We start from the raw sequence: 26,278 nt of genomic DNA, 5'->3' as shown, positions 1-26,278 counted from the left end.
CCTTCTCTGAACTGCCTCCACGGCAAGTATCAATAACTCGCGAACCATATCTCAAGTACACGCTTTTGGTGAAGTGGTACATTACTGAGGATAGAGTCCTTCCCGAACCCTTATAATATCCGGGACATTACAATCTGGCTAAAACTTGCCTCAAAGTGCTATCTGGAGGACGGTAACATTCTCGGGTTGTCCCTTTCCTTTAGGGAGAGATAGACCGCACCTTTAGACCCAGTTAGCGTCTTTAGGATTTGGCTACCTCAACCTCAAGTTGAGTGAACACCTGAGAAGTAAGCCTGATTCCAGATAATCCCAAAGGGGCCAGGATGTAAAAATCACCACACATACACATACATAAATAATAAGAACATAAGAACATAAGAATTAGGAACAGGAGTAGGCCATCTAGCCCCTCGAGCCTGCTCTGCCATTCAACAAGATCATGGCTGATCTGGCCGTGGACTCAGATAAATAAATGATCCATCTGGATATACTTCTTGTCGACAAAACCAAAGACATGCCAACAGTAGTAAGATTTGCAGACATGAGAGGGCACATACTAAAGAATTTTAATATATTATGGGTCAAGACAGAATCTATAACCTTAACATGGGGATTGATTTATGTCTGAAAGTTCTAGTCCAATTACCACACCCTCTAACTCCACTCCATCTGACGACTACACTGTGCCTCGTCTCCCCATGTGTTCCAAAGGACATTGTTTAACTGTCTCAGCAACAGCTCCTGAAGTACCATTTACCGAGCACAATGTTAGGAATTCACCGGCAAACATTTATCATTTATCTACAATATAAATAAAGATATGCTCCAGGTTTTTTTTTAAACCAACGCACAAAGTTAGCAGAGAGGAGATTCCCACAATCGCTGATGGTGCATTTAGAAAGGGCAGGTACTACAACATTCAGATGCCCCTTTTAACAAAGAGTTGTTACCGAGCCATCGTTACAGCTCACCTTCACCATTTAAATCCCTTTCAGGATTGCAGAAGCTTTTAGCCAGTCAAATTATCAGCATTTGAAATCCTGAGAGTTCAGAAACGTCACTGAATCTGTTGGCTTCTATTCAGCAGCAGATGAATAAAAATACTTGCCGATATTACGTGATCAGAACCCAATCACATTGAGAGAGTGGGAAAGGATGAATGCACAGTGCCACGGAGTACAAATGTTTTATCCAGGCCACAAATAACACTGCAGCATTTATTATATATATATTATATTGTTAATACATTACTGTAATGTATTTGCTTCATGGGTTCTTTGCTGAAGCCATAGCAACACATTGCTATTAAAAACGAGTTGGTTTATTAGCAAAGGTTTAACAATCACACTACATTACCAGTTCATCCAACAGGTTCACAACCACCTGCCTCATCGTGGATCCCCCCGAACCCAACTGGCTGGGGTTTTATTGAGTCTTGTGACCATCACGTGACTGGCTAAGCCACTCCCAACTCGACAGCGCTACAAACCGGTCAGCTCACTTACCAGGTACATACATTAAAATTACGATTCTAAATACTAAATGGGGTCAAATCCTCTCCAGGTTAAATAACACACATCAATCAAACTAGATATTCAGAACAAACATTTAATTGCAGGACACACTAGATGCACAATGATTCTTCATATCATTTCTTGTTGCCGGGAAAGTGTGTTGGAATGTATTCGCGTCTTTTCCGCTTTCAATCAGAGCAACTGAACATGGCCCCAGGATTAATCAGCATCATGTTCAAGCTCTTCAACATCTGTGCGCAGCTAGGATTCGAAACAGGGTCTCAAACAGGCCCGAAAAATCCCCAGCCCTGCACTGAAATGCTATTTAGACAGGAGAAAAATAGACCATTTTAAAACCTTTTATGTTTCAATTATTCTTGTTATCTTATCTGCAATGTAAACTCTCGTCTCAGCAGTATAGGAACATGGAGAGTTATGGGCACTAATTCCTCCCAACATAGTTCACTGAATTACTTGGGTGGATGAAGGGATCGCGTTCTTGGTACTGGGCATTAAGGTATTTCCATTATCTATAACACTTCAAAATATCGTATGCAAAGCTTGAAAATGTTAAAGAATGTTGCACCATTCCTATTTAGGAAACACAATGCGTCCAATTACCAGCAAAGTTTGTAATGTCGCACCACACAGCTGCCACCAGGCTGAAGATTACTCACATTGGTAGCGTTTTACCTTTATTGGAAATAAATACAATAATCCATCATGAGCAGGATGCGGTGGCTATTATGCAGTCTTCCTCGCTCCTAACAATGTATATGACATGAATGTGATGCTATCGTCCCTTGATTTATTCCCTCATACTAAATCTACTGCACCATGTCGACATGCTTAAAAACCATTGACTTCATGGAAAATGGCTAACTCAGCAAATAAACTTCTCAGAAGATTTGGACAAGGCTCTCTGAAAGGGTTTTTACAGAGAGTAAATTAACAGAATAGCTAAGATGAATATGTGCCTTGAAGAATGGTGCAAGAGGGAGGGATTCAAATTCCTGGGACATTGGAACCGGTTCTGGGGGAAGTGGGACCAGTACAAACCAGACGGTCTGCGCCTGGGGGAAAGTTTGCTAGTGCTCTTGGGGAGGGTTTAAACTAATATGGCAGGGGGATGGGAATCTATGCAGGGAGACAGAGGGAAGTAACATGGGGGCAGAAGCAAAAGGTAGAAAGGAGATAAGGAAAAGTGGAGGGCAGAGAAATCAAAGGCAAAAATCAAAAAGGGCCACAGTACAACATAATTCTAAAAGGACAAAGAGTATTAAAAAAACAAGCCTGAAGGCTCTGTGTCTCAATGCAAGGAGCATTCGTAATAAGGTGGATGAATTAACTGCACAGATAGCTGTTAACGGATATGATGTAATTAGGATTACGGAGACATGGCTCCAGGGTGACCAAGGCTGGGAACTCAACATCCAGGGGTATTCAATATTCAGGAAGGATAGACAGAAAGAAAAAGGAGGTGGGGTAGCGTTGCTGGTTAAAGAGGAGATTAACGCAATAGTAAGGAAGGACATTAGCTTGGATGATGTGGAATCTGTATGGGTAGAGCTGCGCAACACCAAAGGGCAGAAAATGCTAGTGGGAGTTGTGTACAGATCACCAAACAGTAGTAGTGAGGTTGGGGATGGCATCAAACAGGAAATTAGGGATGCGTGCAATAAAGGTACAGCAGTTATCATGGGTGACTTTAATCTACATATAGATTGGGCTAACCAAACTGGTAGCAATACGGTGGAGGAGTATTTCCTGGAGTGTATAAGGGATGATTTTCTAGACCAATATGTCAAGGAACTAACTAGAGAGCTGGTCATCCTAGACTGGGTGTTGTGTAATGAGAGAGGATTAATTGGCAATCTTGTTGTGCGAGGCCCCTTGCGGAAGAGTGGCCATAATATGGTAGAATTCTTCATTAAGATGGAAAGTGACACAGTTAACTCAGAGACTAGGGTCCTGAACTTAAAGAAAAGTAACTTTGATGGTATGAGACGTGAATTGGCTAGGATAGACTGGCGAATGATACTTAAAGGGTTGACGATGGATAGACAATGGCAGACATTTAAAGATCACATGGATGAACTTCAACAATTGTACATCCCTGTCTGGCGTAAAAATAAAACCGAGAAGGTGGCTCAACCGTGGCTAACAAGAGAAATTAGGGATAGTGTTAAAACCAAGAGGCATATAAATTGGCCAGAAAATGCTGCAAACCTGATGACTGGGAGAAATTTAGAATTCAGCAGAGGAGGACAGAGGGTTTAATTAGGAGGGGGAAAATAGAGTATGAGAGGAAGCTTGCAGGGAACATAAAAACTGACTGCAAAAGCTTCTATAGATATGTGAAGAGAAAAAGATTAGTGAAGACAAAAGTAGGTCCCTTGCTGTCAGATTCAGGTGAAGTTATAATGGGGAACAAAGAAATGGCAGGCCAATTGAACAAGTACTTTGGTTCTGTCTTCACGAAGGAAGACACCTTCCAAAAATAGTAGGGGACCGAGGGTCTAGCGAGAAGGAGGAACAGAAGGAAATCCTTATTAGTCAGGAAATTGTGTTAGGGAAATTGATGGGATTGAAGGCTGATAAATCCCCCGGGGCCTGATAGTCTGCATCCCAGAGTACTTAAGGAAGTGGCCCTAGAAATAGTGGATGCATTGGTGGTCATTTTCCAACATTCTATAGACTCTGGATCAGTTCCTATGGATTGGAGGGTAGCTAATGTAACCCCACTTTTTAAAAAAGGAGCGAGAGAGAAAGCAGGGAATTATAGACCGGTCAGCCTGACATCAGTGGTGGGGAAAATGTTGGAATCAATTATTAAAGATGTAATATCAGCGCATTTGGAAAGCAGTGACAGGATCGGTCCAAGTCAGCATGGATTTATGAAAGGGAAATCATGCTTGACAAATCTTCTAGAATTTTCTGAGGATGTAACTAGCTGAGTGGACAAGGGAGAACCAGTGGATGTGATGCATTTGGACGTTCAAAAGGCTTTTGACAAGGTCCCACACACGGGAATAGTGTGCAAAATTAAAGCGCATGGTATTGGCGGTAATGTATTGACGTGGATAGAAAACCGGTTGGCAGACAGGAAGCAAAGAGTAGGAATAAACGGGTCCTTTTCAGAATGGCAGGTAGTGACTCTTGGGGTACCACAAGGTTCAGTGCTGGGACCCCAGCTATTTACAATATAAACTATTGATTTGGACGAAGGAATTGAATGTAATATCTCCAAGTTTGCAGATGACACTAAGCTGGGTGGCAGTGTGAGCTGTGAGGAGGATGCTAAGAGGCTGCAGGTTGACTTGGACAAGTTAGGGGAGTGGGCAAATGCATGGCAGATGTAGTATAAGGTAGATAAATGTGAGGTTATCCACTTTGGTGGCAAAAACAGGGAGGCATAATATTATCTGAATGGTGACAGATTAGGAAAAGGGGAGGTGCAACGAGACCTGTGTGTCAGTCATTAAAAGTTGGCATGCAGGTACAGCAGGCGGTGAAGAAGGCAAATGTCATGTTGGCCTTCATAGCGAGAGGATTTGAGTATAGGAGCAGGGAGGTCTTACTGCAGTTGTACAGGGCCTTGGTGATGCCACACCTTGAATATTGTGTACAGTTTTGGTCTCCTAATCTGAGAATGGACATTCTTGCTATTGAGGGAGTGCAGCAAAGGTTCACCAGACTGATTCCTGGGATGGCAGGACTGACATATGAAGAAAGACTGGATCAATTAGGCTTATATCCACTGGAATTGAGAAGAATGAGAGGGGATCTCATAAAGAAACATAAAATTCTGACGGGATTGGACAGGTTAGATAAAGGAAGAATGTTCCTGATGTTGGGTAAGTCCAGAACCAGGGGTCACAGTCTAAGGATAAGGGGTAAGCCATTTAGGACCGAGATGAGGAGAAACTTCTTCACTCAGAGAATTGTGAACCTGTGAAATTCTCTACCACAGAAAGTTGTTGAGGCCAGTTCGTTAAATATATTCAAAAGGGAGTGGCCCTTACGGCTAAAAGGATCAAGGGGTATGGAGAGAAAGCAGGAATGGGGTACAGAAGTTGCATGATCAGCCATGATCATATTGAACGGTGGTGCAGGCTCGAAGGGCCGAATGGCCTACTCCTGCACCTATTTTCTATGTTTCTAACACGCCCTGTCTGAAGGGTGATTAGATCTGACTGAGAGATTCTGTAAACAACATGCTTAATTAAATCATAACTTGTATCCTCAGTCCTCCACAGAGGATATCTTGAGTAGGCTGAAGAAAACTTTAACTCCGTCAGGTGTACATAAATGTGTCAGGCACATAGCATTGCTGTCCAAAGGGCTGTGGATGCTCAGTCATTGAGTATATTCAAGGCCGGGGTTGATAAATTTTTGGACACTCCGAGAATCAAGGAATATGGGGATCAGGCGGGAAAGTGGAATTGAGATCGAAGATCAGCCATGATCTATTGAATGTCGGAGCAGGCTCGAGGAGCCGAATGGCCTTCTCCTACTCCTATTTCTTATATTTAAAAAAATTAATTCAGTCCTAGGACAGGAACATCAGCACCAGAGGTCCTGGAGTGCAGACGATTAGGCCTAAACACTTCACAGCAACTGGAAAGGGAGCACAGAGTATCTGCTCCTCCTGAATAAACAACTATACCAGACTCCAAGTTGGGACTGGAGCCGTGGAGAAGGAGTTCTGCACACGTCACTTGTATTACTTCATTACATTACTTCTAATTCCCATCAGCCAATCTCCACAGACGTTCTATTAAACGGTGTTCAACGGCCTCCTAAACCAAGCAGTCAAAGAACTATTGGACAATGCAGACAATCACTAATCACAAATGGCTGGGTCACTCGCTCAAGCACCAAAGTTATCGCACCTATGATTTGGTCCCACGTATTTAATAATGAATAAATAATATTTAAGAATGAAAAAAACTTGCATATATATGATAAACTCGAGCTCCCGACTGTGGATCCATTAGGAGCACACATAAGAAGGAGATGGTGGGTGTGCACTGCTATTCCGGATATGCACGCCTACTGAGCTCCATGCTGGAAGTGTAACTTCTGCTGATGACCAATGTCGTGCCTCATTATGTCGTCTGGATATCCCAAAGCACCTCGTAACCAATGAGGCGAGGTCACTGTTGTCATATGAGCAAAAGCAGCAGCCAAATTGGCCACTGCAAGGGCCCACAAACAACTAATGGGATGAACATAAGAAATAGGAGCAGGAGTGGGCCATACGGCCCCTCGAGCCTGCTCCGCCATTTAATAAGATCATGGCTGACGATTGACCTCAACTCCACTTTCCCACCCGATCCCCATATCCCTTCATTCCCCATGAGTCCAAACATCTATTGATCTCAGGCTTGAATGAGTGCCCAATTAAGTTGTTTTTGGTGGTGTTATTTGAGGAAGGAATGTTGGATAGGACAAAGAGAGAACTCCCTGCCTGTCTTTGAATAGTGCAGTGGGATTTTAAACAGCTAGACCCAACAACTGTACTCTGAACACACAGGATCACGATTTTGGGAAAATAGCATACAACAAAGGATGGGCTGGCTGTCTGAAGGATTTGATCCAACCTACCTTCATCATCACATTGATATTTCTGTAGCTGTGTGGATGAATAGTTGCATTGGGTCACCATGTGTCATGTTGACCATGGGGCTAATGCCATGTCCCAGAGGACAAGGGTAAAAATCTCCTTGCACCTTCCAAACAGGAGGCCAATGGTGCTTTGGGCCCAAGTATTTACTGGGATGGGGTTTCAGAGTGGGGTGGAGGAGTTATGGTCGCGAAGTCCGGAGTGCGTGCTGTAACTGTGTCCCCGCCCGGAAGACAGCCTGATTGACAGGTCCAGTTCCCTGTCGTGTGGGGAATGTTCCAAAAGAGGCTACACAGTGGTTTTTGGGGGTGGAGATCGGCAGAGGTGGGGGTGGGGTCAGCGTGGTTGGGAGGGTCGGGGGTGACTGCGGGGTCAAAGATCACGGGGGGGAGTTTGGAGGGAGATCGGAGTGGAGTTGGAGATCGAGGGGGCGAGGTGAGGGGCTTGGGGGAGAGTCGGAGATCGGGGGGTCTCGGGGGAGTGTCGGAGATCAGGGGGTCTCGGGGGAGTGTCGGAGATCGGAGCGCCTGGGGCGGATGTTGGAGAAGATCGTGGAGGTGGGAGGGTGGGATGGTTGACTACACTCCAAAAAGTACTTCATTGGCTGTAAAGTGCTTTGAGAAGTCCGGTGGTTGTGAAAGACAGATAAATCCCCTGGACCTGATGGCTTGCATCCTAAGGTCGTAAGAGAAGTAGCAGCAGGGATTGTGGGTGCATTGGTTGCAATTTACCAAAATTCCCTGGATTCTGGAGAGGTCCCAGCAGATTAGAAAACTGCTAATATAATGCCCCTATTTAAAAAAGGAGACAGACAAAAAGCAGGAAACTATAGTCCAGTTAGCCTAACATCTGTGGTTGGGAAGATGTTAGAGTCCATTATTAAAGAAGCAGTAGCAGGACAGCAAAATTCGGTCAGGCAGAGTCAGCATGGATTTATGAAGGGGAAGTCATGTTTGACAAATTTGCTGGAGTTCTTTGAGGATGTAATGAACAGGTTGGACAAAGGGGAACCAGTAGATGTGGTGTATTTGGACTTCCACAAGGCATTTGACAAGGTGCCCCATAAAAGGTTACTGCACAAGATAAAAGTTCACATGGTTGGGGGTAATATATTAGCATGGATAGAGTATTGGGTAACTAACAGAGAACAGAGAGTCGGGATAAATGTTCATTCTTGGGTTGGCAAACAGTAACTAGTGGGTTGCCGCAGGGATCAGTGCTGGGAACCCAACTATTTACAATCTATATTAATGACTTGGAAGAAGGGACTGAGTGTAACGTAGCCAAGTTTGCTGACGATAAAAGATGGGAGGAAAAGCAATGTGTGAGGAGGACACAAAAAATCTGCAAACGGATATAGACAGGCTAAGTGAGTGGGCAAAAATTTGGCAGATGGAAAGTGTGAGGTCATGCACTTTGGCAGAAAAAAAATCAAAGAGTAAGTTATTATTTAAATGGAGAAAGATTGCAAAGTGCTGCAGTACAGCGGGACCTGGGGGTAATTGTGCAGGAAACACAAAAAGGATAGTATGCAACTACAGCAAGTGATCAGGAAGGCCAATGGTATCTTGGCCTTTATTGCAAAGGGGATGGAGTATAAAAGCAGGGAAGTTTTGCTACAGCTAAATAAGGTATTGGTGAGGCCACACCTGGAATACTGCGTGCAGTTTTGGTTTCCATATTTACGAAAGGATATACTTGCTTTGGAGGCAGTACAGAGAGCAGGTTCACTAGGCTGATTCTGGGGATGAGGGGGTTGACTTATGAGGAAAGGTTGAGTAGGTTGAGCCTCTACTCATTGGAATTCAGAAGAATGAGAGGTGATCTAATCGAAACGTATAAGATTATGAGGGGGCTTGACAAGGTGGATCCAGAGAGGATGTTTCCACTGATGGGGGAGACTAGAACTAGAGGGCATGATCTTAGAATAAGGGGCCGCCCATTTAAAACAGAGATGAGGAGAAATTTCTTCTCTCAGAGGGTTGTAAATCTGTGGGATTCGCTGCCTTAGAGAGCTGTGGAGGCTGGAACATTGAATAAATTTAAGACAGAAATAGACAGTTTCTTACATGTTAAAGAGATAAGGGGTTATGGGGAGCGGGCGGGGAAATGGAGCTGAGTCCATGATCAGATCAGCCATGATCTTATTGAATGGCGGAGCAGGCTTGAGGGGCCGTATGGCCGACTCCTGCTCCTACTTCTTATGTTCTCATAAATGCAAATGTTTCTTTTTTATAAACTGGGCACGTCTATCAGCTGCTGAAAAGGAAAAAGGCAAGATCCTTCATCAGAACTTGCAGTTGCCGATAGACTTGCTTCATTTCCAACACCTCCTGTCTCTGTTTCGGATTTACAATGATTGCAGGTTCTCTTTTTCTCTTTAACTAAGTGAGATAAACGGTCAGGACACATCTCTATGTATTGTACCTGCAGCAGACAAGGCTTCTATTACAGAAGTGAAATCTTGTTTTTCTGGCCTCCGAGGGAATGTGCAACAATGTCAGCTGCCCCAAGAAGCAGTCAGCGAGCTTCCGAACACCCATGTCCACGCTAACCCATCCATCCATTTCTCAGGGCCATCCGTGGGACTAGAATTATGTGATGGCTCTCAGCCCTCAGAAAAAGAGGCTTCTTTCCCGACGGTAAAGGCGACGGATATAAAAGATTAGAAAATGAAATAGGAGTGGAGAGTGGGAATAAACTAGCGGATAGTATCTCTGGCCAATGGCCCGCCCCCACCCCCCCCCCCCTGCCTTGGCCAGACCAGCGGATCATTGGGGCTGTGTAAGCTTGCACCGTGACCCGCATCACTGGATAAATCTCATTTGTATGCAGTATCATCAGCGCAATGTTCCTCAGCATAAATGAACATGAAATTGTGTGGGGATGGCCCAGCACGCAGTGCAAACCCCAGACAGTGGTGGAACAACAAGAAGCATCAAGACCCAATCTAATCTCAGCACTGCCTCTAGATGATGTGCGATTCAGGAACTGGAGTACAAGCAATTACGTTTGAGTTGATGCATCCTGTCTACAGTGTTAGCAGATTGCACAATGCTTGATGTGTTGTTTGGGTACCTGGGGGTAGTACATTGTGATGCATCTGCCCATTAGATGAAACAAATTGTGGTGCCATACAAATTTTCATTTAATACAAATGATTTGATAACGAAAATCCTGCAAATCAAACAGTTTTATCGTGCAAAAATGCTAAGACCTCCATCATCATAGGCAGTCCCTCGGAATCAAGGAAGACTTGCTTCCACTCTAAAAATGAGGTGGCTGAACAGTCTAATACGGGAATTACAGTCCCTGTCACAGGTGGGACAGACAGTGGTTGAAGGAAAGGGAGGGTGGAACAGGTTTGCCGCAGGCTCCTTCTGCTGCCTGCGCTTGATTTCTGCATGCTCCCGGTGACGAGACTCGAGGTGCTCAGCACCCTCCCGGATACACTTTCTCCACTTAGGACAGTCTTTGGCCAGGGACTCCCAGGTGTCAGTGGGGATGTTGCACTTTATCAGGGAGGCTTTGAGGGTGTCCTTGTAACGTTTCCTCTACGCATGTGGAACCCCACTAGACGCAAATGCAAGGCACTAAATATTGGCTACAATGTTCCAGCTCCAACCTTGGTCTCAGTGTAGCTGAGACTTCATGCTGGCCTATGGAGCCAGCCCTCATTAAAGTGTGTTATTGGAGAGCTGGCAAAGCAATCTATTAGACACATCAGTGTTATCACTGTGAAACACTCACTTCCTGTCTGCTGACCTTAAACTCTGCTCTAGCTTTAGACTCTGGCTCGGCCTGCTATGTGTGTCCCAGGTCCCCAACAACACTGGTCTACAGGAGCAAGGGGCATATGGTGCCAGCAATTGCAAAACAGAATTTCTGATAACACTTGAATCAGAAGCCTCTACGTACAGCATTACAAAATAATCCCATGTAATAATTCAAAACTCTGCTACTCGTATTCTATTCCACACCAAGTTCTGAACGGCCATTATCTCTGTTCCACAAAGCCTCAAATTTAAAATTTGAAACCTCGTGTTTAAATCATTTTATGGTCTTGTCCCTTCCAATATCTATAACCTCCCCGATGTAATGAATGCACCCGTGAGCATGCTCACAGGTTTGTAGAGTTGTTGCATTGTGAGTCTATTAGCCGGTCACATTATTCAATATTCAATAAAACCCCAGTCAGTTGGGTGTAGGTCATCCACGATGAGGTATGCAGTTGTGAGCCTGGTGGATGAACTGGTAATGTGTAGTGTGATTGTTAAACTTCTGTTAATAAACCAACTAATTCTCATTAGCAATGTGTTGCTATGAATTATTAAGCAAAGAACCCATGAAGCAAATATATTACACCCAAACTATCCAGTCCTCTGATTCTGGCCTCTTGTACGTCCCCGCCCTTTATACCACCACTAATGCCCGTTCCTTCAGTCGTTTAGCTTCTGGAATTCCCTTATTAAACTCCACCAGCTCTTCGACCAAGCCTTTGGTCACCCTCCCAAGATATCCTTTTGTGATTCAGTGTCCATTTTTCACCCTGCACAGACAGTAACTTCCTCCCTCTCCTCCCACTCCTCTCTCCTCCCCGATCCCCGCCCCCCCACCGCCTCAGCTGCACAGTAAGCATCGAGTCCCATGGAGTATCTGACCATCTCATGTCTACACTAAATCATCTGTAACTACCAATCCCCCCACAACACCCCCTCAGCTCGATATTCATCCAGCTCCTTTTTGAAAGAGCTAAGTAACACATCAACTGAACTTGCATGGAGACTATTCCAATTATCTATTATTCCTTGGGAAAAATACATTTCTTCTTGATTCTAGTTTCACACGTGGCTTGTCATTTTAAACCTGTGTCCTCAGATTCTGCAGTCACAGCTCAAATTAAACAGCCTTCCCACATCTCCCCGCTCTGAAGGCAAATACACATCTGCAGCGTGGGTATAATGTTCGTACCTTTCACGATATTCTCAGAATTTGGTGTCTATATTTCGCTATATGTGTTTTTGCTTCATTATGTAGTGTGCACAATGTTATTATATGTGTCCTTGTCTTTAAGATCATTGTTTTTCAATGGCTAGGGATAATTTTAACCAACGCGCAGGGCAGGGAACCCATAGGATCGGGTGCAGTGCTGGTTTGACACCCCGACCAATATTACTCTCCGGCAACCTCAACGGAAGGTGGAATCAGGCGGGGTGCAAAACCAGCGGTGCATCCAATCCCATCAGTTTCCTGAAGGGCAAACTAGGTTAAAATTGGCCCCAAATGTGCGTGTGCTCATGAACCATAAAGAACAGGGAAATCGCACATCCAATACCCATGCTATGCTGACGTCAATCCAGCAGCTTATGGAGGTGCTCCAAATAGCCTCCGCTTAAGAACATAAGAATCAGGAGCAGGAGTGGGCCATTCGGCCCCTCAAGCCCGCACCGCCATTCAATAAGATCACGGCTGATCTACCTCAACTTCACTTTCCTGCACTATTCCCATATCCCTTGATTCCTTTAATATTCAAAAATCTATCGATCTCTGTCTTGAATATACACAACAACTGAGCTACAGCCCTCTGGCTAGAGAATTCCAAAGATTCACCACCCTCTGAGTGAAGACATTTCTCATCATCTCAGTCCTAAATGGACGCCCCCTTATTCTGAGACTGTGATTCCTGGTTCTAGACTCCCCAGCCAGAGGGAACATCCTCCCTGCATCTACCCTGTCAAGCCCTGTAAGAATTTTGTATGTTTCAATGAGATCACCTCTCATTCTTCTAAACTCCAGAGAATATCGGCCTAGTCTACTCAATCTCTCCTCATAGGACAATCCCCCATCCCAGAAATCAGTCTGGTGAACCTTCGTTGCACTCCCTCTATGGCAAGTATATCCTTCCTTAGGTAAGGAGACCAAAACTGTACACAATACTCCAGGTGTGGTCTCACCAGGGCCCTGTATAATTGCAGTAAATGTCTTTACTCTTATACTCAAATCCCCTTGTAATAAAGGCCGACATACCATTTGCTCTCTTAATCGCTTGCTGTATCTGCATGTTAACTTTCAGTGATTCGTGTACAAGGACACTCAGGTCCCTCTGAACACCAACATTTGCCAATCTCTCAGCATTTAAAAATGCCTCTGCTTTTCTATTTTTCCTACCAAAGTGGATAACTTCACATTTCTCCACGTTATATTCCATCTGCCATGTTCTTGCCTATTCACTTAGCCTTTCTATATCCCCTTGATGCTTCTTTGCATCCTCCTCACAACTTACATTCTCACTCTCACTCCCTGTTTCTGTACTGGACAGTGATTAAGAGTGGGAGCCCTGGCTGATTCCTTACCCTGGCTCAGCCTAGGTTCGCTGAAGCAAGTTGTACTGCCTCTGTGTCTCCCCGCCTGACATCAGCACAGCATGCATTGAGTGTGGGCTCCTGCTGTTCTACACCGTTCAGTACCACAAGACACAGTGCCATCTGAGCCATTGAGGAAGGGGAACGTCATAGGAGGGTAAGGAAAGGGCCTGAGCTCCCACTCTTCATCACTGTCCAGTAACTCAAGCTGGAGAGTGAATGTGGACAGTGGGTAATATCAGGATTGGGCTTAGCTGTGCCGGGCACTCCCAAGTTCCTAATGCTCTCTCATCATCTTAGTGTCTCAAATATATAGCCTAAAGCTGTGGCATAATCCAACAGAGTTTCCCTGTGTTGTTTGCAAGGTACTTTAGCTTTGTTCAATGTGAGCTACAGTTGGAATGTAAATTCGCTGCTCTCTCTCTCTCTCTGTAGCTGTTATGTTTCTCCAGCGGCAGGAATTATTTTTTCCTTTTCTCTGACAAACCTGTCAACATCAATGGGAATTGTATTTGCATTTTAATCTACAATCCATCTTCAATCTATACACGGCATCTTTGTCTTCTTCCTTAAACCACTTAAGTGGATTACTGCAATCCAGCTCAGCTCTCAGTCAAAGGACTAATCTTTCACCCAAACTACTTGTCATTTAAAATAATCTAGATTGTTTTTTTTTAAAAGCCTTCTGAATAGAAAAGAAAGCATTCTCTCCCCTTCCCCAATGGCTCAGTAAAGGCACTGTGTCGTGTGGTACTGAACGGTGCAGAATAGCAGGAGCCCAAACTCAATGCATGCTGTGCTGATGTCAGGCGGGGAGACACAGAGGCAGTACAACTTGCTTCAGCGAACCTAGGCTCAGCCAGGGTAAGGAATCAGCCAGGGCTCCCACTCTTAATCACTGTCCAGAAACAGAAAGTGAGAGTGAGAGTGAGAGTGAGAGTGAGAGTGAGAGTGAGAGTGAGAGTGAGAGTGAGAGTGAGAGTGTGAGAGTGAGAGGGGTGAGGGTGAGTGTGAGAGAGTGAGTGTGAGAGAGTGAGAGAGAGAGTGCGAGAGTGAGAGAGTGAGAGAGTGAGAGAGTGAGAGAGTGAGAGAGTGCGAGTGAGAGAGTGTGAGTGAGAGTGTGAGTGAGAGTGAGAGAGTGAGTGTGTGTGAGTGTGTGTGAGTGTGTGTGAGTGTGTGTGAGTGAAATTGAGTGTGAGTGAGTGAGAGTGAGTGTGAATGCGTGTCTGAGTGCATGTCTGAGTGTGTGAGGGAGTGTATGCGATTGTGTGTGCAAGTGTATGTGCCAGTGTGTGAGGGAGTGTGTGTGTGAGCGAGTGTGTGTGAGCGAGTGTGTGTGAGCGAGTGTGTGTGAGCGAGTGTGTGTGTGAGCAAGTATGTATGTACAAGAGTAGCAGAATTGGACTTGGTGCTGATGCCTTTACCCCAGCATAAGTCGGCCTGTGAGGAGGGGAGGGGAGAGAATCGAGGTCTGAGGGAACAAACAACGGTTTAGTGCATCACCATCATTGAAACTTGTACGGAAGATTTCCATTGGAAGCTGCGTCCAGCGAAGTCTATTTCAAGACCCAATTGGTGATGGTTATATTGTCATCCCAGTAAACTCAATCACACTTTAAACAGAAATGCACAATGATCCAATCAATCGGACAATAATGTCACATAACTGGGACTTTGTCTGGCTGGAAACGGTTGCACTGAAATGTACACAATCATAGTTGGTATCACGGTCACCTTTTGTCACAATGTAATGGGATCAACTCCCACTGCCTGACATGAACATCTCGGCTGACACTTCAGTGCAGCACTGAGGGAGTACTGCACTCTCGGAAGTTTCATTTGTCTGTTCAGCAATCTCATGATTAAGAACACAAGAACATAAGAATTAGGAGCAGGAGTGGGCCATTGAGCCCCTCGAGCCTGCTCCACAATTCAAAAAGATTGTGGCTGAGCTTCTACCTCAACTCCACTTTCCTGCACTATCCCCATATCCCTTGATTCCCTTAATATCCAAAAACTTATCGATCTCTGCCTTAAATATACTCAACGACTGAGCCTCCACAATCCTCTGGGGCAGAGAATTCCAAAGATTTTCAACCCTCTGAGTGAGGAAGTTTCTCTTCATCTCAGTCTTAAATGGCCGAGCCCTTATTCTGAGACTGTGACCCCTGGTTCTGGACTCCCCAGCCCGGGGGAAACATCCTCCCTGCATCGACCCTGTCAAGCTCTGTAAGAATTTTGTATGTTTTAATTAGGTTACTGTTGTGTATGTAATAACTCGATAGACTGAATACTGTAAACTCACTCAGGTGCAAACCGGGCTCAACGTTATTCGGGCCCAAAGTGCACACATTACATGGTGGCTTGCTTTATATGCCTGGCCCGCACACACGTGCATACAGCCCAATGACCTCCAACAGTGGCGCCCCCTGGTGGCTAGTAACTCCAAGCATACATACGTGACAACATCCTCCTTCAAGATCTTAGTATCAGTCTTTTTACAAGTTAAGATGGTCCGGGGCTTTCCGCTCACGAATTGATCGTCTCAGTTCAACTCCAGTTTTGGGCGAACGTTCTGAGTCAGTTATGACTGGGGGCTGGGTAGCCGATCTGATGGGAGTGGCAATGACCATGTCAGAGATTGAAAATCCAGATTCAATGATGATGGCGGAGTCCTCTGATGAATGAATATAGGTTGGTTGGTTACTGATCGTATCTTCCACAACTTGTTCCAGTTCCTCCGTGTGCCGCAGCTTTATCTGATCAACATGTTTCCTGTATGTTTGCCCATTCTTGAGCATGACAATAAACACTCTGCTACCCTCCTTGGCCATAACAGTACCGGCAACCCACTTGGGACCTTGACCATAATTTAGCACATACACAGCATCGTTAACAGAGATGTCGCGTGGCACAGCAACACAATCATTATACCACTTCTGATTTAGACATCTATTTTCAACACGATCGTTCAAGTCGGGATGAACGAGAGAGAGCCTGGTCTTGAGACCTCCCTTCATCAATAGTTCAGCAGGGGAGACCCCGGTAAGCATGTGGGGTCTTGTCCTGTAACTAAGCAATATGCGTGACAAGCGAGTTTGCAGTGAACTTTGAGCTACATGTTCCATACTCTGCTTGATTGTTTGGACAGCACGCTCTGCTTGACCATTAGAGGTGGGTTTGAATGGTGCTGACCTCACATGTTTAATACCATTGAGTTTCATGAACTCTTGAAACTCCAGACTTGTGAAGCAAGATCCGTTGTCGCTCACAACGATGTCAGGCAGACCATGAGTAGCAAACATGACACGAAGGCTCTCAATGGTAGCAGTGGATGTACTGGATGACATGATTATACACTCTATCCACTTGGAATACGCGTCCACCACAACAAAAAACACCTTACCCAGGAAAGGACCCGCAAAGTCGATGTGGATCCTCGACCATGGTTTGGATGGCCACGACCACAGGCTCAGCGGAGATTCCGCTGGTACTTTGCTTAGCTGCATGCCCTGTTCAAACAGCGAGGGAAACTTGCTCAGCACTTGAGCACACGAAGTATCATCCACCGATGACAATGCTTTGATATCGTTCCAATTCCTTTGATTTTTTTCAAACGAATTAATGCCGAACAGATTTGGACCATTTCCTGGAACGATCCATAATGGTAGATCATGAACCACAACATCATACGACACCTTGACTACTGCACTGCCAATCACCGGTATGAGTTTTTTGGTGTAAGTACGCAACTTGGCATTGACTGGACACAGCTTGGGCTTCACAGCCTTAGCGTCCCACAACTTGTCGAATGTCCTTTGGCTCATTATCGACTGACTCGCACCCATGTCCAATTCCATCGATACCGGCACGCCATTTAGTTTCACATTAACCATTATCGGTTGGCTCTTTGTCAGGAATGAATACAGTCCATACACTTCCTCCTCGGGTATCTTGGGTTGCATATCCAGGTCCGCACTGGACTGGTCGTCATCATCCATGTGGTGAGCCGCAGCCCGCTTGCTCAGTTGTGGACACATTCGCTGAAGAAGTCCCACTTCCGAACAGCCTTTACAGATGTACTGTTTAGACCGACACGGATGATGCCGATGATTGCCCCCACAATGTCAACAGGGTGAAGTTGGATTCGTACCCGTTGGCGGACTTTGAGCAGCTTCAGGTTTCACATTCGCAGTCGGGTAGGCCCTGCCATAAGCAGCTCTGCCATATGACGACACAATCTTGTTTGCAGTACTTGCCGTGGTGCTCAGACTCTTCGATGATATCTGCCTTAAATTATCATTCGTCATCATGCATGCCTGGGCAATCGTGATGGCCTTGCTCAAATCCAGCGTCTCCACAACCAATAACTTCCAGAGTATTACCTCGTGGTTAATTCCTATTACAAAGAATCTCGCAGCATGTCTCCCAATGCGAACTTACATGGCCCAGCAAGATGTCTTAGGTTGGCGACGAATTCTGACACATCCTGGCCCTCAGAACGAACATACTTGTAGAATCGGCCTTCTTTTGGTTGAGATGGTCACGTACCAGAGCACACAATTCCTCATAGTCTTTGTCCGTTGGACATGCAGGCGAGAGGAGATTCTTTATGAAGCCATAGATTTTCGGACTGCAAACAGTGAGGAAAACCGCCCTGCGCCTAACTGTATCAGTAGCTTCCTCCATTTTGTTGGCCATGAAGTACTGGTCCAGGCGATCGATAAAATCCGACCAGTCCGCTCCCTCCACGAATCTCTCCAGAATTCCAATGGTGCTCATTTTGCATGCGAAGGTTCTTGAGTTAGCTCGTCGCCAAATTTTATGTATGTAATAACTCGGTAGACTGAATACTGTAAACTCACTCAGGTGCAAACCTGGCTCAACGTTATTCGGCCCAAAGTGCCCACATTACATGGTGGCTTGCTTTATATACCTGGCCCGCACACACGTGCATACAGCCCAATGACCTCCAACAGTGGCGCCCCCTGGTAGCTAGTAACCCCAGGCATATATACATGACAGTCACCTCTCATTCTTCTAAACTCTAGAGAATATAGTCCTCGTCTATTCAATCTCTCCTCACAGGACAATGCCCTTATCCCAGAAATGATTCTATCTGAAGAGGAGCAAGGAGTTTTCTCAGTGTCTAGACCAACAGTCCACCCATAACCAACACCACCAAAAAATACCCAGCCTGGCCATGCTGTGCACTAAATGACAACCAAATTTGCCTGTACAAGAAGAGTAACTCTATTTCATAAGTAAATCATTGGTTGTGAAATGCTTTGGGGCATCCTGTGCAAATAATAAGCTGCAAGTTATTTCCTGCAGTAAAAGCCATGTTGCAACAGTTTGCACTGGAGCCGATGCATTTAAAGTCTGCACTTCCTGACTGTGCCAAAACCTGCTTAAAAACACCCTTAACAAATATACACGCCATTTCCTTTACCCTATAGAAAGCACAACCACATTCTAACTATGGAAAGAAATGATACAAATTCATTTTAAATGGCGCGAAAACATTTGAAAACAATCCCGCAAGCAAAACAGGTCTCAAAGAGCCCTGCACATTGTTAGATGACGGATGCATAATTTGTCGTGCTTACCTTGTTTTGAGGATATTCAGAAATTGTAAAATTTCTGAGAATTGTATCAGCCTGAGGGCCCTTAAAAATCGCAAGCCTGTAAAAAACAAACAACATCTGTTATCCACCAATTGACATTGCTCACAGCACTGAACAACCGGTAACATTCAGAACCAGTGCAACCACAGGCTCAGGCTGAGAGCTGCAGTTTAAATAGACAATAAAGGGCTAACTTTCTGCTAGGGGGAGTCTCATCCGCTGGGGAGCAGATTGCAATTTAAGGCGCGCTGTGCCTTTAAATGCAACGCGGCCCACAATTCAATAGATACGCTGTGCTTCTGTCAGAAAGGTCTCCCTTGGGTCTTAATTAATATAAGGATGCGGTCTGTCACAGCAACATTCTCAACATCTGGCCTTGTGAGCATCAGCTTATGCACCGAAAACACATTATAACAGAAACATGCAAAGAAAGGGGTCTTCGGAAGCCCATTGAAACGGAATGCTGTTTGACTCCCTGCTCTCACAGTGCGATCAGACAAAAATTTGACACCGAACCGTATAAGTAAAAATTAGCACAGGTTGGTCAAAGAGGTAGGTTTTAAGGAGCGTCTTGATGGAAAAGAGAGGGGTAGAGAGGAGGGGAGGTTTAGGCAGGGAGTTCCAGAGCTTGGAGACTAGGCAACAGAAGGCACGGCCACCAATGGTGGAGCGATTATAATCAGGGATGCTCAAGAGGGAAGAATTAGAGGAGCGCAAACATCTCGGGGGGGGTTGTGGGGCTGGAGGAGATTACAGAGATAGGGAGGGGCGAGGCCATGGAGGGATTTGAAAATAAGGATGAGAATTTTGAAATCGAGGCGTTGCTTAATCGGGAGCCAATGTAGGTCAGCGAGCACAGGGGTGATGGGTGAGCGGGACTTGGTGTAAGTTAGGACACGGGCAGCCGAGTTTTGGATCATCTCTAGTTTACGTAGGGTAGAACGTGCGAGGCCAGCCAGGAGTGCGTTGGAATAGTCAAGTTTAGAGGTAACAAAGGCATGGATGAGGGCTTCAGCAGCAGATGAGCTGAGATACAGGCGGAGACGTGCGATGTTAGGGAGGAGGAAATAGGCGGTCTGAGTTATGCTACGGATATGTGGTGGAAAGCTCATTTAGGTCGAGGTAGCTCGTGACTAACATGACATGGCTGGCAAACCTCTGCAACATCGGAAGGAAGAATATAAAAATATCAATTAGTACAAAACTGATAAAGTAGGGCAAGACATTACTAGAAATCATTTTAGTTTGGAAAGCATCTTATGAAATGGTTTTAAATGACACAAAAATCCAATTTGGATATTTTTCTTTTGAAATAAAACCAAGAATCATCAACAAATGCTGGATTTTTTTTTTTTTTTTTATAAATTCGTAGCCAATCGTTTCCAATTCTTTGTCAAGTCACAAACGCCAGAGGTCACCCTGCACCAGTCAAGGATCACTCTGCGCCAATGCTCTTAGCCAAAAGGCCTAGAGCCACTGCACCGTTCCTGGAAGTACTGCAATACCAGGTTCGTGCCATGGAGGTGGATGGGTCAGGTCCCCCACACACCTTGTGCAGTGCTGGGCTAACACCAGAAACTAATCAAGAAAGAATTAGTACAATTCATGAAGCAAGCTTACTCAAACAAAACTTGCGCTCTAAATTGCTAGTCGTTTACACGGTCAGCTACTTTCTTACTTAGGGCTGGGCAATGCAAACCTGGGGAAATAGAAAAAGCTTTTCAGAAAGCTTCTGTATTCTTGTGCTGATTTAACATGGTCTTCAGTAGCTGCTTCAAGCCTAATCGCAACTAAAAACTTTCAAATGTATCTTCTTCAGTGAGATCTGTGTATTCATTCGCATTAGTTTGCAGTGTTAGCCGTGGGTAGCATCGCGCCCTGAGTCAGAAGGTTGTGGGTCCTACTGCAAGGACTTGAGCACAAAATCCAGGCTGACACTCCCAGTGCAGTGCTGAGGGAGCGACGCACTGTCGGAGGTGCCGTCTTTCGGATGAGACGTTAAACCGAGCCCCCCGTCTGCCCTCCCGGGTGGGCGTAAACGATCCTATGGCACTATTTCGAAGAAGAGCAGGGGAATTATCCTCGGTGTCCTGGCCAATATTTATTCCTCAATCGACATTAACAAAAGCAGATTATCTGTGCACCAGTTGGCTGCTGCGTTTCCTACATTACAACAGTGACTACACTCCAAAAGTGCTTCATTGGCTGTAAAGCACTTTGAGGCGTCCGATGGTTGTGAAAGGCGCTATATAAATGCAAGGGTTGGTTATTCCGCTCTCTGTTTTCACCCCCAAGGGGTGGCGGTGAGCTCTTCCGGGCGGACGGCCAGCTACCAGTGCCCCGTGGGGGGTTCTGCATTACCGCCCGGAAGAGGCAAACCTGTGTGCAACATCCCTGGTTGTGACACTCGATCAATTTTTATCTCCCACCCGACCGGTAGCGCTGCCTAGAGCGCCCCCTGCTGGAACAGCCTGTGAAAGCGGGCGGGCTGAGCTGTAGCGGACTCAGTGAGGTAAGTAATGTTGACTTCAGGTAAGTGCGATTGATTTTATTTTTTTGTGATTTATGTTGTGGTGGCGTGGGCTATTTATTAGGAATGTTTTTGATATTTATTTTTCAGGTTTTCTTTCTCCCCAAGCCTCTCGCAGAGCGCTCCGAGGCCGGCTGTGTAGCTCGGGGATTTTCGCTTGCTCAGCTGGCCTAGCGCCCCGAGAGAGGTGTACAACGCCCTCCCTTAGCGCTCCGCCCCACACTCAGGGCCCAGCTGCCCAATTTTGCTGACTGTCGCGCAAACTCTTCCCAGGCGCAATCATTACTGCCCCGACACCATTACTGCCCCGAAATCCCAAAGCCCAAAATCCAGTCACAGGTCTTTCTTTTTTAATCAGGAAAAGGACCATCTTTAAAGGTGAGTTCTACACAATAGATATTCAAAGGAAATTAATCCAAGCTCGCTTACACTAAGAGAGTTGGATCAAGTCAGAGGTTAACTGGGGTTGTTAGCAAGTGAACTCTGCAATCTAATTAGGAAAGCTATTAACTAAATAAACGGGGTAGGAGCAAGTTCATTCAGGGAGTTCCTCCAGGGACAATTCAAAGGGTTTGTGTTGATTATGTTAAGACAGAGATGCAGGTTGAGAATGCCAATTGTGTGTATCTGCTGTTTCTATGGTCTTTGAAAGGATTACATACCTACACACGTGGTGCTCACAGACACAGTAATATAATGAATTTTGCCCTAATCTCAAATTCTCCCTCTCGCTCTCTGAAGGCGGCTGGTAGATGTCATAATAAGCCATTAATTCATGTTTTGCAAGAAGTCAGTTATTTCATTGTTTTGTTTCAAGTACACGAAGAATGGCACAATCTGGAACTGACCAATCACACACTGCGGAATTAATGTGTTCAGCCTTGACTCAATGCCAGCCTGGAGCAACAGGAACCATAACCTCTAAATAATGGCTTGTGACAAAATAGAAAGCTCTCTCTATAGTAAGGGAGTTCTCTACAAACAGTAACAGGGAAATAGGAAGGGATCTTCAATCTCTCCTCAAACACCCCCAACACTTTTTGGTGTAGAAGCAAGTCATCCTTGCTTCAAGGGACTGCCTATGATGATGATGATCTAGAGGCTGTGTATGTTTTCAGCAGAAGCTTTTTCAAATAGAAGAATTAATCAGCGATCCTTTATTGTGATTAGAATCAGTCCAGAATACTTTAGATCGGAAGATACAGAGGACTCAAGCAGCACAACTTAGATGCCAGCTGTTGCCAGTCCAATTATTTACATCAAGAATTTGCAACTCGATGTTAAATTGAAATTGATTTTAAGGAAAATTATTTTTAACCCAATGAGGAAAACGAGAGGGTTTACCACAACATGCTTAAAAACTAGACCGGTTCCGTTTACCATTTTAAAATGAAAAGAGCAACCTCTGGTAGTGTGACAGGAACATAGGAACAGGAGCAGGCCATTCAGTCCCTAGGATCTATTCCGCCATTCAATTAGACCATGGAAGATCTGTATTTTAACTCCATGCAGCCACCTTACTTCCGTAACCCTCCCCTAACAAAAATCTCAGTTTTGATGTATTCAATTGACTCCCTGTAATGTATTTGCTTCATGGGTTCTTTGCTTAAGAATTCATAGCAACACATTGCTATTAAGAACTAGTTGATTTATTAGCAAAGGTTTAAAAATCACACTACACATTACCAGTTCATCCACCAGGCTCACAACCACCTGCCTCATTGTGGATCCCCTGAACCCAACTGGCTGGGGTTTTATTGAGTCTTGTGAACATCACGTGACTGGCTAAACCACTCCCAACTCAACAGCTCTACAACTCTTTTAGTTGGAAACAAAATCAACAGGTAAATCAAGTGCCCCCCGATCTGGGGGACACTTCAAACATTTTCCAAGGCCCTTTTTTGTTTTTTCCTTTTTTTTGTTTTTTTTGTGGGTTTTTTGTGGGGTTTTTTGGGCGCTAAAACCTTAATTTACAAGTGCCCCCTATAAAAGGGGAGGGGGACACTAAAACCGGCAATTAAAACAAATTAAACTTTAAAACATATAAAATCAAATTAAAATTTGGTTGCCGGGGTTAACGATGCACTCCAGTCCCTCTGGCGCCCACCTCTCGCGGAAGGCCGCGAGTGTACCGGTGGACACGCGTGCTCCATCTCTAAGGACACCCTGGCCCAGATGTAGGCGCGGAAGAGAGGCAGGCAGTCAGGCTGAACGACCCCCTCGACCGCCCGCTGCCTGGACCGGCTGATGGCATCTTGGCCGTGTCCAGGAGCAGTCCTACGAGGAGGCCCTCAGACCTACCCGCTCCCCTCCGCACAGGGTGCCCAAAGATCAGGAGTGTGGGACTGAAGTGCAACCAGAAATTGAGGAGCAGCCCCTTTAAATAATGGAACAGGGGCTGCAACCTCGTACATTCGATAAAAACGTGGAACACGGACTCTTCCAGACCGCAGAAATTGCAGGCGGCCTGGGAGCCCGTGAACCGGCTTAAAAATTTATTGCACGGGACTGCTCCATGCACCACCCTCCAGGCCAAGTCCCCGATGAATAGTGGGAGGACTCCCGCGTAGAGTGCACTCCATCGGGGACCCCCGCCTCCTCCGGACGGCAAGATGGTACGCCATGGCGTGTCCGGACGGCCGGCGAGGATGGCAAGGTTGAGAGTGTGCAGGAGCAGCCCGTACAGGAAACCCCTCCGCGCGGAACTGAAAGGCACGGAGGGGATTTCCCCGATGCTGCTCAAGTTGTGAGGCGCCGGCTCCCAAGGGAGGTTCCGGGGTTTGGCGCCGATGAGGAACTCCATCCGGACGGGGGTCAGTTCGCACGGGATCTCCCCACGTGCTTGAGCCTCCTCAACACACAACAGCTCTACAACTCTTTTGGGGGGAACAAAATAAACATTAGATCAAGTGCCCCCCGATCTGGGTGACACTCCAGTCACTTAACTGCCCCTTTTTCTAATAAATGTTTTTAGGGGTTTTTTTTTTGTTTTTCCAACAACTCTACAACTCTTTTGGGAGGAAAAAGTAAACATTAAATCGTGCCCCCCGATCTGGGGGACACTCCAAACATTTTTCAAGGCCTTTTTTTGTGTTTTTTTTTGGGCATTAAAATCATATTTATTTCAAATGTCCCCTTTAAAAGGGGAGGGGGACACGAAAACCGGCATTTAAAATAAATTAGACTTTAAAATATATAAAATCAAATTAAAATTTGGTTGCCGGGGGTGATGATGCACTCCAGTCTCTCCGGCGCCCACCTCTCGCGGAAGGCCGCGAGTGTACCGGTGGACACCGCGTGCTCCATCTCTAGGGACACCCTGGCCCAGATGTAGGCGCGGAAGAGAGGCAGGCAGTCGGGCTGAACGACCCCCTCGACCGCCCACTGCCTGGACCGGCTGATGGCCCCCTTGGCCGTGCCCAGGAGCAGTCCTACGAGGAGGACCTCGGACCTACCCGCTCCCCTCCGCACAGGGTGCCCAAAGATCAGGAGTGTGGGACTGAAGTGCAACCAGAAATTGAGGAGCAGCCCCTTTAAATAATGGAACAGGGGCTGCAACCTCGTACATTCGATAAAAACGTGGAACACGGACTCTTCCAGACCGCAGAAATTGCAGGCGGCCTGGGAGCCCGTGAACCGGCTTAAAAATTTATTGCACGGGACTGCTCCGTGCACCACCCTCCAGGCCAAGTCCCCGATAAAGAATGGGAGGACTCCCGCGTAGAGTGCACTCCATCGGGGACCCCAGCCTCCTCCGGACGGCAAGATGGTACGCCATGGCGTGTCCGGACAGCAGACGAGGATGGCAAGTTTGAGAGTGTGCAGGAGCAGCCCGTACAGGAAACCCCTCCGCGCGGAACTGAAAGGCACGGAGGGGATTTCCCCGAGGTGGCTCAAGTTGTGAGGCGCCGGCTCCTGAGGGAGGTTTCGGGGCTTGGCGCCGATGGGGAATTCCGTCCGGACGGGGGTCAGTTCGGACGGGATCTCCCCACGTGCTTGAGCCTCCTCGACACACAACAGCTCTACAAACCTGTGAGCATCCTCACAGGTGCGTACATCACACCCCAAGCCTCAACAGTTTTTTGGAAGAGAGTTCTGGATTTGCAATACCCTTTGTGTAAGAAGCGCGTTCTGATTTCACCCTTGCACGGCCTGGCTCTGATTTGTAGGTTACGCTCCTGGTTCAGCACTCTCCCGCCAAAGGAAATAGCTTCTCTCTCTCTATCCTATTAAATCCTTTAGTCATCTTAAACACCTCAATTAAATCACCCTTCAATCTTCCATATTCAAGGGAATACAAGCCTATAACATGCGGAATTCCAATTAGTGATCAGCGGTATGTTCTGATAGAAATCTGACCTTTCCCAATACCAGGTTTAGCCCAATTCAAATATCTTAAAGCAAATATATCAACCATAGACATGAAAGAGTCGGCCTGGCAGCAGGTATTTACATACCTCAAAAATCTGGGAGACAATGGTCAACTGATCCGCTTATTGTTGGGTTATACCCCAAATTCCCCTTTGTTTGGAAAGGAATGGGAAGTACAATGACATTTAATGACAGTAATAACATCGCCCGTCTCCGCTCTTACCTGAGCTCATCTGCTGCTGAAG

General features: G+C 45.9%; 1 protein-coding gene across 6 annotated transcripts in view; it reads right to left on the bottom strand.

Moving 5' to 3' along the window:
• kcnma1a (potassium large conductance calcium-activated channel, subfamily M, alpha member 1a) overlaps nt 1–26,278 on the bottom strand; it is a 1,078,477-nt gene that overhangs the window by 346,946 nt on the left and 705,253 nt on the right. For all 6 annotated transcript variants that reach the window (XR_011588354.1, XM_070865680.1, XM_070865679.1 and 3 more), the window contains exon 6: nt 19,115–19,190. Coding sequence is in view for 5 of the 6 variants with exons in the window: in XM_070865680.1 (XP_070721781.1) it covers nt 19,115–19,190 (76 nt within the window). In the remaining variant the exon portion in view is untranslated. The remainder of the gene's footprint in view (nt 1–19,114; nt 19,191–26,278) is intronic.

Source organism: Pristiophorus japonicus, chromosome 22, assembly GCF_044704955.1.
Source record: "Pristiophorus japonicus isolate sPriJap1 chromosome 22, sPriJap1.hap1, whole genome shotgun sequence".
In the NCBI taxonomy this organism is placed as follows: domain Eukaryota; kingdom Metazoa; phylum Chordata; class Chondrichthyes; family Pristiophoridae; genus Pristiophorus; species Pristiophorus japonicus.
This window is presented reverse-complemented; position numbering and strand designations above follow the sequence as displayed.